This window comes from Ranitomeya variabilis, chromosome 5, assembly GCF_051348905.1.
Source record: "Ranitomeya variabilis isolate aRanVar5 chromosome 5, aRanVar5.hap1, whole genome shotgun sequence".
In the NCBI taxonomy this organism is placed as follows: Eukaryota; Metazoa; Chordata; class Amphibia; order Anura; family Dendrobatidae; genus Ranitomeya; species Ranitomeya variabilis.
Genome location: NC_135236.1, coordinates 284,166,491 through 284,183,915, shown reverse-complemented (window position 1 = coordinate 284,183,915; position 17,425 = coordinate 284,166,491). Strand labels below are relative to the sequence as shown.

The 17,425-nt window shown below is 41.6% G+C and overlaps 1 protein-coding gene across 2 annotated transcripts; it reads left to right on the top strand.

Moving 5' to 3' along the window:
* Positions 1–5,535: 5,535 nt before the first annotated feature.
* Positions 5,536–16,715, top strand: SPMIP1 (sperm microtubule inner protein 1). 2 transcript variants are annotated; one of them, XM_077261013.1, is made up of 3 exons: positions 5,536–5,796; positions 5,868–6,412; positions 16,490–16,715. In XM_077261013.1, the coding sequence occupies exons 2-3, from the start codon at positions 5,971–5,973 to the stop codon at positions 16,600–16,602; spliced, it is 555 nt and encodes a 184-aa protein (XP_077117128.1). In that variant the 5' UTR covers positions 5,536–5,796; positions 5,868–5,970; the 3' UTR covers positions 16,603–16,715. The 2 variants fall into 2 exon arrangements, with proteins under 2 accessions (XP_077117128.1, XP_077117129.1); XM_077261014.1 differs by having other exon boundaries at positions 5,537–5,700.
* The last annotated feature ends 710 nt before the right edge of the window (positions 16,716–17,425 follow it).

Here is a 17,425-nt window from a genome sequence, read left to right as displayed (position 1 = left end):
GGAGAAGGACTTGGGGATCCTAGTTAATGATAAACTTACCTGGAGCAGCCAGTGCCAGGCAGCAGCTGCCAAGGCAAACAGGATCATGGGGTGCATTAAAAGAGGTCTGGATACACATGATGAGAGCATTATACTGCCTCTGTACAAATCCCTAGTTAGACCGCACATGGAGTACTGTGTCCAGTTTTGGGCACCGGTGTTCAGGATGGATATAATGGAACTAGAGAGAGTACAAAGGAGGGCAACAAAGTTAATAAAGGGGATGGGAGAACTACAATACCCAGATAGATTAGCAAAATTAGGATTATTTAGTCTAGAAAAAAGACGACTGAGGGGCGATCTAATAACCATGTATAAGTATATAAGGGGACAATACAAATATCTCGCTGAGGATCTATTTATACCAAGGAAGGTGACGGGCACAAGGGGGCATTCTTTGCGTCTGGAGGAGAGAAGGTTTTTCCACCAACATAGAAGAGGATTCTTTACTGTTAGGGCAGTGAGAATCTGGAATTGCTTGCCTGAGGAGGTGGTGATGGCGAACTCAGTCGAGGGGTTCAAGAGAGGCCTGGATGTCTTCCTGGAGCAGAACAATATTGTATCATACAATTATTAGGTTCTGTAGAAGGACGTAGATCTGGGGATTTATTATGATGGAATATAGGCTGAACTGGATGGACAAATGTCTTTTTTCGGCCTTACTAACTATGTTACTATGTTACTATGTAAAAAACTCCTAGAGAGGGCATCAGCCTTAATATTCTTAGAACCCGGAAGATACGAGACCACGAAATCAAAACGGGAGAAAAACAGGGACCATCGAGCCTGTCTAGGATTCAGCCGTTTGGCAGATTCGAGGTAAATCAGATTTTTATGATCGGTCAAGACCACAATACGGTGCTTGGCTCCCTCAAGCCAATGTCGCCATTCCTCAAACGCCCACTTCATAGCCAACAACTCCCGATTGCCGACATCATAATTACGTTCAGCAGGCGAAAACTTACGGGAAAAGAAGGCACACGGTTTCATCAAGGAACCATCAGAATTCCTCTGAGACAAAACAGCCCCTGCCCCAATTTCAGAAGCGTCAACCTCAACCTGAAACGGAAGAGAAACATCTGGCTGACGCAACACCGGGGCAGAAGTAAATCGGCGTTTAAGCTCCTGAAAGGCAGAGACAGCCACAGAGGACCAATTAGTTACATCAGCGCCTTTCTTTGTCAAATCGGTCAGGGGTTTAACCACACTGGAGAAGTTAGCAATGAAACGGCGATAAAAATTAGCAAAGCCCAAAAATTTCTGAAGGCTCTTCACAGATGTGGGCTGAATCCAATCATGAATGGCCTGAACCTTAACCGGATCCATCTCTATAGATGAGGGAGAAAAAATGAAGCCCAAAAAAGAAACCTTCTGCACTCCAAAGAGACACTTAGACCCCTTCACAAACAAAGCATTATCACGAAGGATCTGAAATACCATCCTGACCTGTTTCACATGAGACCCCCAATCATCGGAAAAAATTAAGATGTCATCCAAATATACAATCATGAATTTATCAAGATAATTCCGGAAGATATCATGCATGAAGGACTGAAAAACAGATGGAGCATTAGAGAGCCCGAATGGCATCACAAGGTATTAAAAATGGCCTTCGGGCGTATTAAACGCAGTTTTGCATTCGTCACCCTGCTTAATCCGAACAAGATTATATGCCCCCCGAAGGTCAATTTTAGTAAACCAACTAGCCCCCTTAATCCTGGCAAACAAATCGGAAAGCAAAGGTAAGGGGTATTGAAACTTGACCATGATCTTATTCAAGAGGCGATAATCAATACAGGGTCTCAAGGAGCCATCCTTCTTAGCAACAAAAAAAAATCCCGCTCCCAACGGTGAAGAAGATGGCCGAATATGCCCTTTCTCCAAAGACTCCTTAACATAACTCCACATGGCGGTATGTTCAGGCACAGACAGGTTGAAAAGTCGGCCCTTAGGAAACTTACAGCCTGGAATCAAGTCAATAGCACAATCACAGTCCCTATGCGGTGGAAGGGAACTGGACTTGGGCTCATCGAATACATCCTGAAAATCAGACAAAAACTCTGGAACTTCAGAAGAGGAGGAAGAGGAGATTGACATCACAGGAACGTCTGCAACCGTGGAAAACCCAGCACAATAGCATCATGCAAATTATGCAACACCAGAAAACGACAATCTTCCTGATGGGCTGGCGCCATGCACATGGTCACCTGTGTCCAAAACTGGGGTTTATTTTTAGCCAAAGGTGTAGCATCAATGCCCCTTAAAGGAATAGGGTTCTGCAAAGACTGCAAGGGGAAACCACAGCGCCTGGCAAATTCAAAGTCCATTAAGTTCAAAGCGGCGCCCGAATCCACAAACGCCATGACAGAAAATGACGACAATGAGCAGATCAAGGTCACAGATAACAGAAATTTAGGTTGTACAGTTCCGATGGTAACTGAACTAGCGATTCTCTTTGTACGCTTTGGGCAGACTGAAATGACATGAGAAGCATCGCCACAATAAAAACACAACCTATTCTGACGTCTGAATACTTGTTGTTCCGTTCTAGACAGAATCCTATCACACTGCATAGGCTCAGGCATCTGCTCTGAGGAGAACGCCACAGCGCGCACAATTCTGCGCTCCCGCAAGCGCCGATCAATCTGAATGGCCAGAGACATAGAATCACTCAGACCAACAGGCGTGGGAAACCCCACCATAACATCTTTAACAGATTCAGAAAGACCCTTTCTGAAAATTGCCGCCAAAGCATCCTCATTCCATTTAGTCAGCACAGACCATTTTCTAAATTTCTGACAATACAATTCTGCCGCTTCTTGACCCTGGGTCAGGGCCAACAAGGTCTTCTCCGCTTGATCCACAGAATTTGGTTCATCATATAATAATCCTAGAGCCTGAAAAAAGGCATCTACATTAAGCAAGGCCGGATTCCCAGATTCCAGGGAAAATGTCCAATCCTGAGGGTCGCCACGCAGCATGGAGATGACAATTTTAACCTGCTGAATGGGATCACCAGAGGAACGAGGCTTCAGAGCAAAAAACAGTTTACAGTTGTTTTTAAAACTCAAAAATTTGGACCTGTCCCCAAAAAACAAATCAGGAGTAGGAATCCTAGGCTCCAAAAGCGGAGTCTGAACAATATAATCAGAAATACCCTATACCCTAGCAGCAAGCTGGTCTACATGAGAAACTAATCCCTGAACATCCATGCTAGCACAAGACTCCTCAGTCACCCAGAGGAAAAGAGGGAAGAAAAGACAAAGGCTACAGAAAAAAAAAGGCTCTTTCTTCCCTTCCTCTGAGATGCATTTAACTCATTGTCGTCCAGTTGTACTGTTATGATCCGGTGACCTTGGAGCCGCATGAGAGACTTTCTCAGGAGTAGGTGGTACCTGTACTGACCGCAAAAACTAAACTAACACCGCAACTAGAAGTAGCCGTGGGATGTACCTAACACGTCCTAGACACCTCGACACAGCCGACGGACTAAATACCCCTATAGATGGAAATGGGAACTCTATCTTGCCTCAGAGCAGAACCCCAAAGGATAGGCAGCCCCCCACAAATATTGACTGAGTATAAGAGGAAAGACACACGCAGGCAGAAAAACAGGATTTAGCAAAAGAGGCACTTCTAGCTAAATAGAAAGGATAGGACAGAATTCTAAGCGGTCAGTATTAAAATCCTAAAAATATCCACAGCAGATAATAAAAATATTCTACATCTAACTAAAGACATAGAAAGTGTATCTGCATCTCCTGAGAATCCAGCATGACTGAAAAATCCAAACAAAGTCTAAGCTGGACAAAAACACAATGAATTGCACTGAATTGCAAAGCACACTGCATGTGTGCACAGAGACAAAAAAACAGACACTTATCTTAGCTGAATTGGCAGCAGGGCATGAGGAACCAGAGAGAGATGCAATCCCTCCAAGAACAATGGACAACTGGCAAGGACTCATGGATCCTGCACACCTAAATACCTAGTAGAACTGCAATCAGCAGAAACACCTGCCCTAGATTACAACCCCAAGACAACTGCACTACCACCAACAACCACCGGAGGGAGCCCAAGAGCAGAATTCACAACAGTGAGCCCCTCGGCCAGTCCATACATTGTGGTCCGAGATCGGATCAAGATCCACAGACGTCTGCATGAGTCCTAACTTCCCTTAATTTGTTGGAGGGTTGACTGCCCTCTGCTGTTTTTGGAACCTGGTGGCTGGAGCCTAAATGCAATTATTCCCGTTTGGCCATAAAACACAGAAATAGAACTAATTAGTGATGAGCAAGTGTATTTATTGCTCAGGTTTTCCCGAGCACGCTTGGGTGACCTCTGAGTATTTGTTAGTGTTCGGAGATTTAGTTTTCATCACGGCAGCTGAATAATTTACAGCTATTAGCCAAGCTGAGTACATGTGGGGGTTGCCTGGTTGCTAGGTAATCCCCACATGTAATCAAGCAGGCTAGTAGCTGTAAATCATGCTGCTGATGCGATGAAAACTTAATCTCTGATAAATACGTACTCGGAGACCACCCGAGCAACGAGTACACTCGCTCATCACTAGAACTAATACTTTCAAGAGGTTGTCGGCTACTTTATCATTAATGACCTATTCATCAATATCATCAATGTCTAATCAGTCGGGGTCAGCAGCTGGGTATTGCACATCCATGTAATTTTCAAATCAATAGAAGGCAGATGTGCCGCGGCCACTATCAGAAGACTGAGCAGCTCCACAATTCAGCATTTGAGAACAGATGATCATTGGGGGTGCCGAGTGTTGGACCCTGACCAATCAGACATTGATGACTTATCTTAAGGATGGGTACTGCATGATAAAGTAGTGGACAGCCAACTATTGGCAAAAGGGAGCTGTGACAAGAACAATAAGCACTGATGTGCAGCAGACTCCTTGATATCTCATGTCCAGACCTGTCCTTTTATAGGTTGTTCTTCCTGGCAACCAGTCACAGATATCCAAACCTAGAAGTGAAGCGTGCAGAATCTATTTTATTCCCATGGCTGCTAACAAAGGAGCCTTATGAATCAGAGGCAGCCACACGTAACTGGAGTTTTCGTACCATGTATTTATTGGATCATATATCCCCAACACTCCTACAAGACTTTTCTCATTGGCATCTGCTTATCAGATCACATCTCACAACTGGCATATAATCTGTCTTGCATAGAAATAGATTTCTGAAATTTCAGAAATGAATTTCGAAAGAGTGTCAAGTATCGGTGAAAGATATCACTTGTCTTTTACTTATGATCATTAATGAAATATACATAACTTTGTGAATTTTATTTGGGTTCATCCCGACCTCCATTCTTTTAAGTGCAAAAATAATATATATAAAAATAAAATGGGCACAATGATGATGTTAAATATGCCCCAATGTGTACAAAAATAATTATGATGATGGCATAATGTGCTAAGTGGGCATTCTGCATTTAGTTCTTATCTCCATGGCAACCTGATGTCAACAATAGTAATGACTCTTGCACAGCCTGCAAGTTAGTGGTTACCAGACCAGCCAGCTGTGACAGAAGAAGAGGCATTACCAAGGTGCCCAGTGAACACACATTTGAAAGGGATGTAATCGGCACATTCATGCACTGGCTAATGCACATATACACCTCCCATATCCAGTAGGTGGATTTCTTGCAATGAAAACCTTATTACTAAGTGACGGATCAAATTAGTGACTTCTGATACAACACAGAAGCTTGGAGTAACCTGCACAGGTATAAAGCTCGGTATGAAGTCACAGTAATAATATTTATTTCATTTTCATTCATTGTTTTTGATATTCCAGGCTACTTCTTCCATCCGACAACCATGCAGTTCAGTTAATTTAGTCTCTTGCTTCACTTAACAAGTATTTCCAGGTGTGAGATAACTGGTTACAATCAACAATAATGGCTCGGGAATTAAATTTAACCACTCAGAAACAAGAATTTATAAAAGAGTCTAACCTGAAAGAGATACAGACCCGCATGAACTGGTGGCGGAAATACAGACAGAACTTGCAGGCTGTGTCCCATGAAACATCTAAGATGAAAGCCAAAGTGAAAGATCATTTAAAGCTGCCAACTATTAGTCATCCAAGTCTTCAGGCAAAGATGGAAAAGAAAAAACAAGATCAGGAGCCATCAAACAGACAGAGTGATCAAATGGAAACTAGCCCAACAGAATACCAGATGAAGCCCGTCAGTGGTGAAACTCGAAGTCTGCTCTACCATGGCACATCCAAGGAGGGAAAAGGGAGGTACCACTACCTAAAAATAAGGAATAGCCTTGGACCGGAGGAGAAATACTACTACCCTTTAGCTACAAGTTGGGTCTATGGGTGGCATGTAGGTAAGTCAAATGTTAGTCACTTAACTACAGGCACAAAGTATCTTCATATTGTGCTAGTTTGTGGTCCATGCGATACAATACAACACACAGATGAAGCTACGAGCCTCAGACTTTCTTACATTGTAAATCCCCTCCCCCCCCTACAAGAAAGTTATTGCATTCATTGCACAATTTTTTAACAATACGGATTATGAATTTTAATTGACTTCAGGCCCTGTTAACGAGGCCAATAACAAGGGTGGAAGAATGTTCATATTACCATTTATTTTTACTATTGTTCAGTGTATATGGGTCTGACAAAATACCAAGTCTCTCATTGTAATACAATTGTCGATGCATTAACCCCTTCACGACCAGAGGTATTTCCGTTTTTGTGGTTTCAATTTTTGCTCCCCTTCTTCCCAGAGCCATAACTTTTTTATTTTGTGGTCAATATGGCCACGTGAGGACTTGTTTTTTGCGGGACAAATTGTACTTGTGAAAGACACCATTGGTTTTAACATATCGTGTACTGGAAAACCGGAAAAAAAGTGCCGTGAAATTAAAAAAAAAAAAAAAAAAAAAGCAATTCCACAGTTTTTTTTTTTACCATGTTCACTAAATGCTAAAACTGACCCCTCATTATGATTCTCCAGGTCATTGACAGTTCATAGATACCAAACATGTCTAGGTTATTTTTTATTTAAGTGGTGAAAAAAAAAACCCAAAATTTGGTTAAAAAAAATAAAATAAATGGCACCATTTTCTGAGACCTGTAGCGTCTCTATTTTTCGCGATCTGGGGCTCAGTAAGAGATTTTTTTTCGCACCGAGCTCACATGTTTATTGATATCATTTTGGTGCAGATACGATCTTTTGGTCACCCGTTATTGCATTTTATTGCAATGTAACAGTGACCAAAAAACCATAATATTGACATTTTGAATTCTATTTCTTGTTACACCGTTTAGCGATCAGTTTATTTTTTTATATTGATAAATTGGGCGATTCTGAAATGCTCAGTTGCTATGATCGCTGACCACAGGGTGGCGCTCATAGTAATCTGGCAATGACAACCATAGAGGTCTGCTTCAGACCTCTGGTTGTCATGCCGACCCATTAGTGACCCGTAATCATGTGACTGGGTCACCATTGGGCGGGATTTATGACGCCCATCCGGTAAGCGCAAGTTAAATGCCGCTGTCAGAAATTGACAGCGGCATTTAACTAGTTAACATCTGCGGGTGGATCGCGAATCCACCCACAGCTGTTGCGGGGACATGTCAGCTGTGTATATCAACTGATATCTTCCTGGAAAGGTGCGGGCTCAGTGCTGGAGCCTGCACCAAACGGGGAGTCTGACATCTGCATACTATTACGGCCGATATCGATAAGAGGTTAAAAGATGCAATCACTTGTCAGAAGCACTTTCCTTCATGTAACTAGGAATGTGCTGCCCGCAATAATGAAACAGTGTGCGAAAGATTGCGTGATCATTCTAACTCATAGAGTGCCAATGTTTGCTCCGCGTAAATGGAGCAAAATGAGCGCTGATCAACTTGATATTCATTTTTATTGGTTACAGGTACAAAAGTTTTATGTAATTAAAATTTCATTTTACACTGTGTTCCAAATTATTATGCAAATAATATTTCCTCATATTTTCTCTAAATTACCTATCTGAATTGCAGTCATTGTTATTTTCCAGTCATCTACTATTCTAGTATAATTGCAATGTTTTGGAACAAACTGCCTATGAAAACAGTATCTTTAAAAAAAAAAAAAAACACTCAAAATGCATGTTCCAAATTATTATGCACAGCAGAGTTTTCAACCTTTTTTTTTTATTTTGAACAAAAAAATGGTCAATTGTGAAGTTATAAGCATTATCAGCTTATTACAAAATGAAATCAAACAGTTTTCAAGTGAAAACGTTATTCTTCGTGATGTTACATTTGCGCATAGGACCCCTTGTTCGAAAGAAGCTTCTGAACTCTTTCGTCCATTGAATTTGTCAGTTTTTGGATGGTTTCTTCTTCAGTTGTTTTGCATGTGGACAGAATACCCTCCCAGAGCTGTTGCTTAGATGTGAACTGCCTCCCGCCATCATAGACACTCCTTTTGATGATGCTCCAGAGGTTCTCAATGGGGTTGAGGTCAGGGGAAGATGGTGGCCACACCATAAGTTTGTCCTCTTTTATGCCCATAGCAGCCAGAGATGCAGATGTGTTTTTTTGCAGCATGAGACGGTACATTATCATGCATGAAAATGATCTTGCTGTGGAAAGCACGGTTCTTCCTCTTGAACCATGGCAGGAAGTGTTGTTTTAGAAACTCCACATAGATTATGGAGTTCATCTTTACCCCTTCAGGGATCATAAAGGGGCCGACAATCTCTCTCCCCATGATTCCAGCCCAAAACATTACTCCACCTCCTCCTTGTTGGCGCCTTAGCCGTGTTTTCATGGGGTGTCCATCAACCAGCCATCCTCCACTCCATTCATCTGGACCATCGAGAGTTGCACGGCACTCATCGGTGAACAAAACAGTTTGGAAGTCAGTCTTCATGTATCGTTTGGCCCACTGGAGCCATTTCTGCTTGTGTGCAGTGGATAGAGGTGGTCGACAGGATGGCTTACGCACCTCTGAAGGACCCTGCATCTTGTTGTTCTGGGGACGTTGGAGGCACCAGCAGCTTCAAAAACTTGTCTGCTGCTATGACAAGGCATTTTTGCAGCTGCTCTTTTAACCTTACGCAATTGCCTGTTGGAAAGAGTCCTCAAATTTTCCTTATCAGCACGCACACGTGTGTGCTGGGAATCAGCTACATATTTCTTGATTGTGCGATGATCATGATGAAGTGTCTTGGCAATGTTGATTGTAGTCATGCCTTGACCTAAATACTCCACAATTTGTTGCTTCTCAGCAGCCGACACATCCTTTTTCTTTCCCATTTTGGCAAAAAATGTAGGCTGCTTAATAATGTGGAACAGCCTTCTTAAGTAGTCTTGCCTTTATTTGGACACACCTGCCAAACTAATTTGCACAGGTATCTGCAATTGCTTTCAGTGATATAAAGAGCCCTGATACACATCACCATCAATGAGTTTAAATGACAAACAAACAAATTCTAACCTTATCACTCCTAAACGATTTGTGCATAATAATTTGGAACACAGTGTATATTTCAATAATTTTGTCCATCACAGAAAATTATTAAACTTTGCAAATCAATTTATTAGGGAATTTGTCTTCATTCCTATAAAAAATGTATGTGTGAGTGGCTTCCAATTCATGGGCTTTAACCATGTTTATTTACCTACATTGAAATCAGAACATACTCATTTGGACTACAGATAATTGCAGTGAAAGGATCAGCACTAGTGATGATCGAGTGTACTCGTTGCTTGGGTTTTCCTGAGCACGCTCGGGTGGTCTCCGAGTATTTGTGAGTTCTCAGAGATTTTGTTTTTGTTGAGGCAGCTGCATGATTTGTGGCTGCTAGACAGGCTGAATACATGTGAGGATTCCCTAGCAACCCCCACATGTACTCAGGCTGGCTAGCAGCCGTAAATCATGCAGCTGCGTCAACAAAAACTAAATCTCCGAGCACTCACAAATACTCGGAGATCACCCGAGCATGCTTGGGAAAACCCAAGTAATCAGTTCATCATTAATCAGCACTTGTTTCTTTCTCTGTGTGTTCAGCTTTTCTGACCAGTTTCTTCCAGCTTCTTCTTACACTCCAATAAGACCTGTAATGTCTATAGTATGTGTCAATATGATTTGCAAAATTTCAGAACTTTGTATATTGGACAAAATTACTTTAAAAATGAGGACAAAATCAACTTAGTTCACTGTTGTGAATTCTGCTCTTGGGCTCCCTCCGGTGGTTATAAGTGGTAGCGCTGCTGTCTTTGGATCGCAGCATTCATCAGGTGTGTCCACTTATTGCAATTCTGACTGGGCTATTTAGTCTTGCTTGACCCTTTAGTTAGTGCCAGTTGTCCATTGTTTCCTGGAGGATTCACTTCCCTGCCTGGTCTCTCTTGCTTGCTGTTCATTTCAACAAAGATAAGTTCTGGCTTTGTTTTTTGCAGTCCACATGCTGTGGGCCTGATCGTTCAAGTTATTTTCCATGTTTTGTTTTGTCCAGCTTGGTCTGTATAAGGATTTGTTCAGCCAAGCTGGTATCTCTGGAGATGCAGATATACCCTCCATGTCTTTAGTTAGATGTGGAGATTTTGTATTTTCTGTGGTGGATATTTTCTAGTGTTTTAATACTGACCGCATAGTACTCTGTCTATCCTTTCTATTTAGCTAGACGTGGTATCCTTTGCTAAATTCTGATTTCAGTCTGCGTATGTTATTTCCCTCTCCTCTCACAGTCAATATTTGTGGGGGGCTGTCTATCCTTTGGGGATTTTTTCTGAGGCAAGATAGTTTTCCCTTTTCTATCTCTAGGGGTAATTAGTCCTCCGGCTGTGTCGAGATGTCCAGGGAGTGTTAGGTACATTCCACGGCTACTTCTAGTTGCGGTGTTAAGTTCAGGGTCTGCGGTCAGTACAGGTACCACCTTCTCCAGAGTACGTCTCATGCTGCTCCTAGGCCACCAGATCATAACAGTTCACAGTGCTCAAATGGACTACCATGAAATACTACTTTAGCTGTTACAGTGTGAAATGTGTGTCTGGATGCAGGCATGGGGTGGGTTTATTTCTGATTTTCACAATTCCTTTCAGGGACAGTCATTATCAGAGTTATTTGACCTAAATACTCCACAATTTGTTGCTTCTCAGCAGCCGACACATCCTTTTTCTTTCCCATTTTGGCAAAAAATGTAGGCTGCTTAATAATGTGGAACAGCCTTCTTAAGTAGTCTTGCCTTTATTTGGACACACCTGCCAAACTAATTTGCACAGGTATCTGCAATTGCTTTCAGTGATATAAAGAGCCCTGATACACATCACCATCAATGAGTTTAAATGACAAACAAACAAATTCTAACCTTATCACTCCTAAACGATTTGTGCATAATAATTTGGAACACAGTGTATATTTCAATAATTTTGTCCATCACAGAAAATTATTAAACTTTGCAAATCAATTTATTAGGGAATTTGTCTTCATTCCTATAAAAAATGTATGTGTGAGTGGCTTCCAATTCATGGGCTTTAACCATGTTTATTTACCTACATTGAAATCAGAACATACTCATTTGGACTACAGATAATTGCAGTGAAAGGATCAGCACTAGTGATGATCGAGTGTACTCGTTGCTTGGGTTTTCCTGAGCACGCTCGGGTGGTCTCCGAGTATTTGTGAGTTCTCAGAGATTTTGTTTTTGTTGAGGCAGCTGCATGATTTGTGGCTGCTAGACAGGCTGAATACATGTGAGGATTCCCTAGCAACCCCCACATGTACTCAGGCTGGCTAGCAGCCGTAAATCATGCAGCTGCGTCAACAAAAACTAAATCTCCGAGCACTCACAAATACTCGGAGATCACCCGAGCATGCTTGGGAAAACCCAAGTAATCAGTTCATCATTAATCAGCACTTGTTTCTTTCTCTGTGTGTTCAGCTTTTCTGACCAGTTTCTTCCAGCTTCTTCTTACACTCCAATAAGACCTGTAATGTCTATAGTATGTGTCAATATGATTTGCAAAATTTCAGAACTTTGTATATTGGACAAAATTACTTTAAAAATGAGGACAAAATCAACTTAGTTCACTGTTGTGAATTCTGCTCTTGGGCTCCCTCCGGTGGTTATAAGTGGTAGCGCTGCTGTCTTTGGATCGCAGCATTCATCAGGTGTGTCCACTTATTGCAATTCTGACTGGGCTATTTAGTCTTGCTTGACCCTTTAGTTAGTGCCAGTTGTCCATTGTTTCCTGGAGGATTCACTTCCCTGCCTGGTCTCTCTTGCTTGCTGTTCATTTCAACAAAGATAAGTTCTGGCTTTGTTTTTTGCAGTCCACATGCTGTGGGCCTGATCGTTCAAGTTATTTTCCATGTTTTGTTTTGTCCAGCTTGGTCTGTATAAGGATTTGTTCAGCCAAGCTGGTATCTCTGGAGATGCAGATATACCCTCCATGTCTTTAGTTAGATGTGGAGATTTTGTATTTTCTGTGGTGGATATTTTCTAGTGTTTTAATACTGACCGCATAGTACTCTGTCTATCCTTTCTATTTAGCTAGACGTGGTATCCTTTGCTAAATTCTGATTTCAGTCTGCGTATGTTATTTCCCTCTCCTCTCACAGTCAATATTTGTGGGGGGCTGTCTATCCTTTGGGGATTTTTTCTGAGGCAAGATAGTTTTCCCTTTTCTATCTCTAGGGGTAATTAGTCCTCCGGCTGTGTCGAGATGTCCAGGGAGTGTTAGGTACATTCCACGGCTACTTCTAGTTGCGGTGTTAAGTTCAGGGTCTGCGGTCAGTACAGGTACCACCTTCTCCAGAGTACGTCTCATGCTGCTCCTAGGCCACCAGATCATAACAGTTCACAGTGCTCAAATGGACTACCATGAAATACTACTTTAGCTGTTACAGTGTGAAATGTGTGTCTGGATGCAGGCATGGGGTGGGTTTATTTCTGATTTTCACAATTCCTTTCAGGGACAGTCATTATCAGAGTTATTTGTAACAGTTAAGGAGAAAATGATGGGTCCCAACTATCCTCAGTTACTAAAATGACATGGGTGCAGATATCTTAATCCTAATAAGGTGTTTATTTAACCCCTTAGTGACAGAGCCAATTTGGAACTTAATGACCAAGACAATTTTTACAATTCTGACCACTGTCACTTTATAAAGTTATAGCTCTAGAATGCTTCAACGTATCCCACTGATTATGAGATTATTTCGTGACATATTGTACTTCACATTAGTGGTAACATTTCTTCGCTAAAACTTGCATTTATTTATGAAAAAAACGGAAATTTGGCAAAATTTTCAAAAATTCTGCAATTTTCAAAATTTAATTTTTGTACCCTTAAATCAGAGAGTAGTGTCACACAAAATAGTTAATAAATAACATTTCCCACATGTCAACTTTACATCAGCAAAATTTTGGAAACATAATTTTTTTTTGTTAAGACGTTATAAGGCTTAAAAATAGACCAGCGTTTTCTCATTTTTCCAAAAAAATTTACAAAAACATTTTTTTTAGGGACCACCTCACATTTGAAGTGAGTTTGGGGGGTCAATATAACAGAAAATACCCAAAGGTGACACCATTCTAAAAACTGCACCCCTCAAGGTGCTCAAAAACCACATTCAAGAAGTTTATTAAGCCTTCAGGTGATTCACAACAACTAAAGCAATGTGGAAGGAAAAAAATGAACATTTTACTTTTTTCACAGAAAAATTATTTTGGGACCAATTTTTTTTATTTTCACAATGGTATCAGGAAAAATGGACCACAAAATTTGTTGTGCAATTTCTCCTGAGTAGGCCAATACCCCGTATGTGGGGGAAAGCCACTATTTCGGCACATGCCAGGGCTCAGAAGGGAGGGAGCACCGTTTTACTTTTTCAACACAAAATTGGCTGGAATTAATGGCAGTACCATGTCGCGTTTAGAGACCACCTGATGTACCTAAACAGTGGACCCCCCCAATTCCAACTCCAACCCTAACCCCAATACACCCCTAATCCCAACCATAACCCTAATCCTAACCCCAACACACCCCTAATCCCAACCCTAACCCCAACACACCCCTAATCCCAACCCTAACCCTAATCTCAACTCTAACTGTAATCCCAACCCGAACCCCAGCCCAACTTTAAATTTTGCCCAACTCTAACTTTAGCCCAACCTTAACTTTAGTCCCAACCCTAACTCTAGCCCAACCCTGACCCTAGCTATAACCCCAACTATTACCCCAACCATAACCCTAGCCCCAGCCTTAACCCTAGCTATAACCCCAACTATAAGCCCAACCATAACACTAACCTTAACCTTACTGTAACAATGGAAATAAATAGATTTTTTTAATTTTATTATTTTTACCTAACTAAGAGGGTGATAAAGGGGGGTTTGATTTACTATTTACTATTTTTTTTATTTTGATCACTATGATAGAAAAGGGGGATGTGATTTACTATTTTTTTATTTTGATCAATGCGATAGGGTCTATCACAGTGATCAAAATGAACCAATAGGAAAAATTTCCTATTGTTGCCGGGTGCTGGCTGGCAGATCTCGGCGGGCGCACTGCGCATGCCCCTGCCATTTTCTTCCCAGAAGAAGATGCCGGTGGCCGAGGGACAGGACCGGGGGATGGAGGAGGGTCCAGGGACACCGGAGGTACCAGGGTGTTGTGAATTCTGTTCTCGAGCTCCCTCCTGTGGTTATGAATGGTACTTTGGCGAGTTCTGTTCATGGACTCCCTCTGGTGGCTGTGAGTGGAGCTGCTGGTTCTGAGATTCCTTCTCCAGCTCATCTCGTTCAGGTCTTGGCTGGCTGCTCTATTTAACTCCACTCAGATCGTTACTGGATGCCAGCTGTCAATGTTCTAGTACTGGTTCAGTTCTCTTGGATCTTTCAGATGACCTGTCTACTTCAGCAAAAGCTAAGTCCCTGCTAGCTTATTTGTTACCACTGTGTTTTTGTCCAGCTTGCTATTATGATTTTATCTTGTTAGCTGGAAGCTCTGGGATGCAGAGTGGCACCACCGCGCCGTGAGTCGGTGCGGTGGTTTCTTTTGCACACTCTGCGTGGTTTTTTTGTTAGTTTTTATGCTGACCGCAGAGATACCTTTTCTATCTTCAGTCTGTTTAGTTAAGTCTGGCCTCCTATGCTGAAACCTATTTCATTCCTGTGTTTGTGACTTCCATCTTAACTCACAGTCAATATATTTGGGGGCTGCCTATTTCTTTGGGGAATTTCTCTGAGGCAAGGTAGGCTGTATTTGCTATCTTTAGGGGTAGTTAGCTCTTAGGCTGTGAAGAGGCGTCTAGGCAGAGTCAGGAACGCTCCACGGCTATTTCTAGTTGTTGTGATAGGATTAGGGCTTGCGGTCAGCAGAGCTCCCACTTCCCAGAGCTCGTCCTGTATTGCTAGTTTGCTCATCAGGTCATTTCTTGTGCTCCTAACCACCAGCTCAACATAACACCAGGGGAGATCAGGGGACCCCATTTCTCCCTCCTCAGATGAGAGAAATTTCAATGGGAAATCTGACTGGTTTTTTTTGCGGTCACTGTTATTCCGTTAATAACGGAGATCGCAACACTGGGGTTGGTAAAAACGAACCCAAATCATGTTCTTAGAGAAATTCCGATGCGGGGGTGCTATACACTTTTCTCAGCACTGAGGAATAAAGTACCCTTTACTGCCGCCGTTAAAAGGCATTTTGGCGGTCGTTAAGGGGTTAAAGAAAGTTGATTTATCCTGCAGCGCCGCATATGCTAATGAGTCAGAACTAGTCCAGTGGGGCGTCCAGTGGGGCGTCTTTTCTCCCCAATTAGCCCTTTCCTGGATTTTTTAATCATTCTCTTCTGGGACATGATTGATAGCCTGCATAATGACTACCAAGACAAGCTGTCAATAACTGCCTGAGAAGCGTGATTAGAAGATCAAAGGCACGATCTAGCCCAGGGATAGATATGACCCTCTGGATTAGTTCTATTTATTACCACAAATAACACTGTATGATAATACTGTTCTTCAAATATTGCAGTGTTAATAATGGAACAGCATATAAGAATACAGAATTCTGAGTCACACTGCTATAGTAACGATTGGTGACAGTCAGGGGATCTGTCGGTTCCTTTAATTCAGGAATGCCTTATACTAGACATCATTTGGGCACAGTGGTTATGCCTGCGTGACTACCCTGACGAACATGTATGGTTTGTTGAACAGTAATACCATTTTTACAATCCTTTCCTTTTTTTTAATCTTTGCTTTTTTATTTACTCCCAACATGTGACTTATTCTCTAAAGTACATTTGATTTATAACCAAGCTGGAAATGATTCTTAATTGTCTAAAAATTCTGTTATGCTTAATACCTTCTTTTTACTTGTTTCCACTATTACCAATATGTAAGTATTAATTTCATACTGCAATAATAACTAAAGTGATCTCTCTTTGCCAGGTAATCTTGTAGACAACTGTCCCCAATTTCGACGTTGTCGCATTGTGAGTGACACCTTCTACAGGAAGAATGGAATACCCACTCAGCCAAAATATACAGACATGGCCTTGTAGCCCTGCAAATGGCAATTACTGAAATCTTTTAATGAATTGTCATTTTTGTGCATTTGATGTGTGAGTAGCTGCAAATAACAAATAGGACACACTAAATGGCTTCTTGCAGTTTTGTGTTAAAATGATAGCAACATGATTCTTTATGTTCAAATGATATTTAGTGCAAAGCAAAATCGATAAGTATAAGGAAAACACTAATAGAAACCAACAAATACAACTAAATCTCAAGGGCGATAAATGCCCACTATTACAGCAGCTATCAGTTACTGTTGGCTCCAGAATTTGGTGCATGTCCTGTTGCCATCTGGATAGGGATTCTCTTTAGGCAGGAAGCGCTTAGAACATGAGAAATTACTGCCGTTAATGAGCTCACCATTGGTATGAAACGTGAGTGGGTTTTGTCTGCATACCATTTTTTTTCTACCTCCTCATAGAGTTTTTCATCTGGATTTTTTGGGGTGGAATCCATGCCAACATTTGCACCCAAATATTATTCCAACCTACGTGTATTAAATTGACCTAGGTTGTTGTTTTTTTATTGCATGAAAATGAGCATCATGTCCATTTTTCTTTTCTTCTTTTCCAAATTTGACATTGAAACTAAAGAAAATGGCTAAAATAAAAAATCCATACAGAAGTCCTACAGATTCTAAACAAGTGTGTAAAGGCCCCATATAATCGGCAGAACCCACCGATAATGGCGAGATTGGCCAACTGTCTAATGTGTATGGGGGCTTCCCAACAGATGACTGATGGGGGAGAGATTGATCCGGTCTGCTGAATTTCATCTGCTCATCCTTTTGTTCACCCCGGAGATTAGTTG

Bases quoted from the DNA above. Each gene is read 5' to 3' on its own strand.
- SPMIP1 (XM_077261013.1), top strand. From the start codon at position 5,971: ATGGCTCGGGAATTAAATTTAACCACTCAGAAACAAGAATTTATAAAA. The intron at 6,413-16,489 runs GTAAGTCAAATG...TCTCTTTGCCAG, and splicing joins GGTCTATGGGTGGCATGTAG to GTAATCTTGTAGACAACTGT.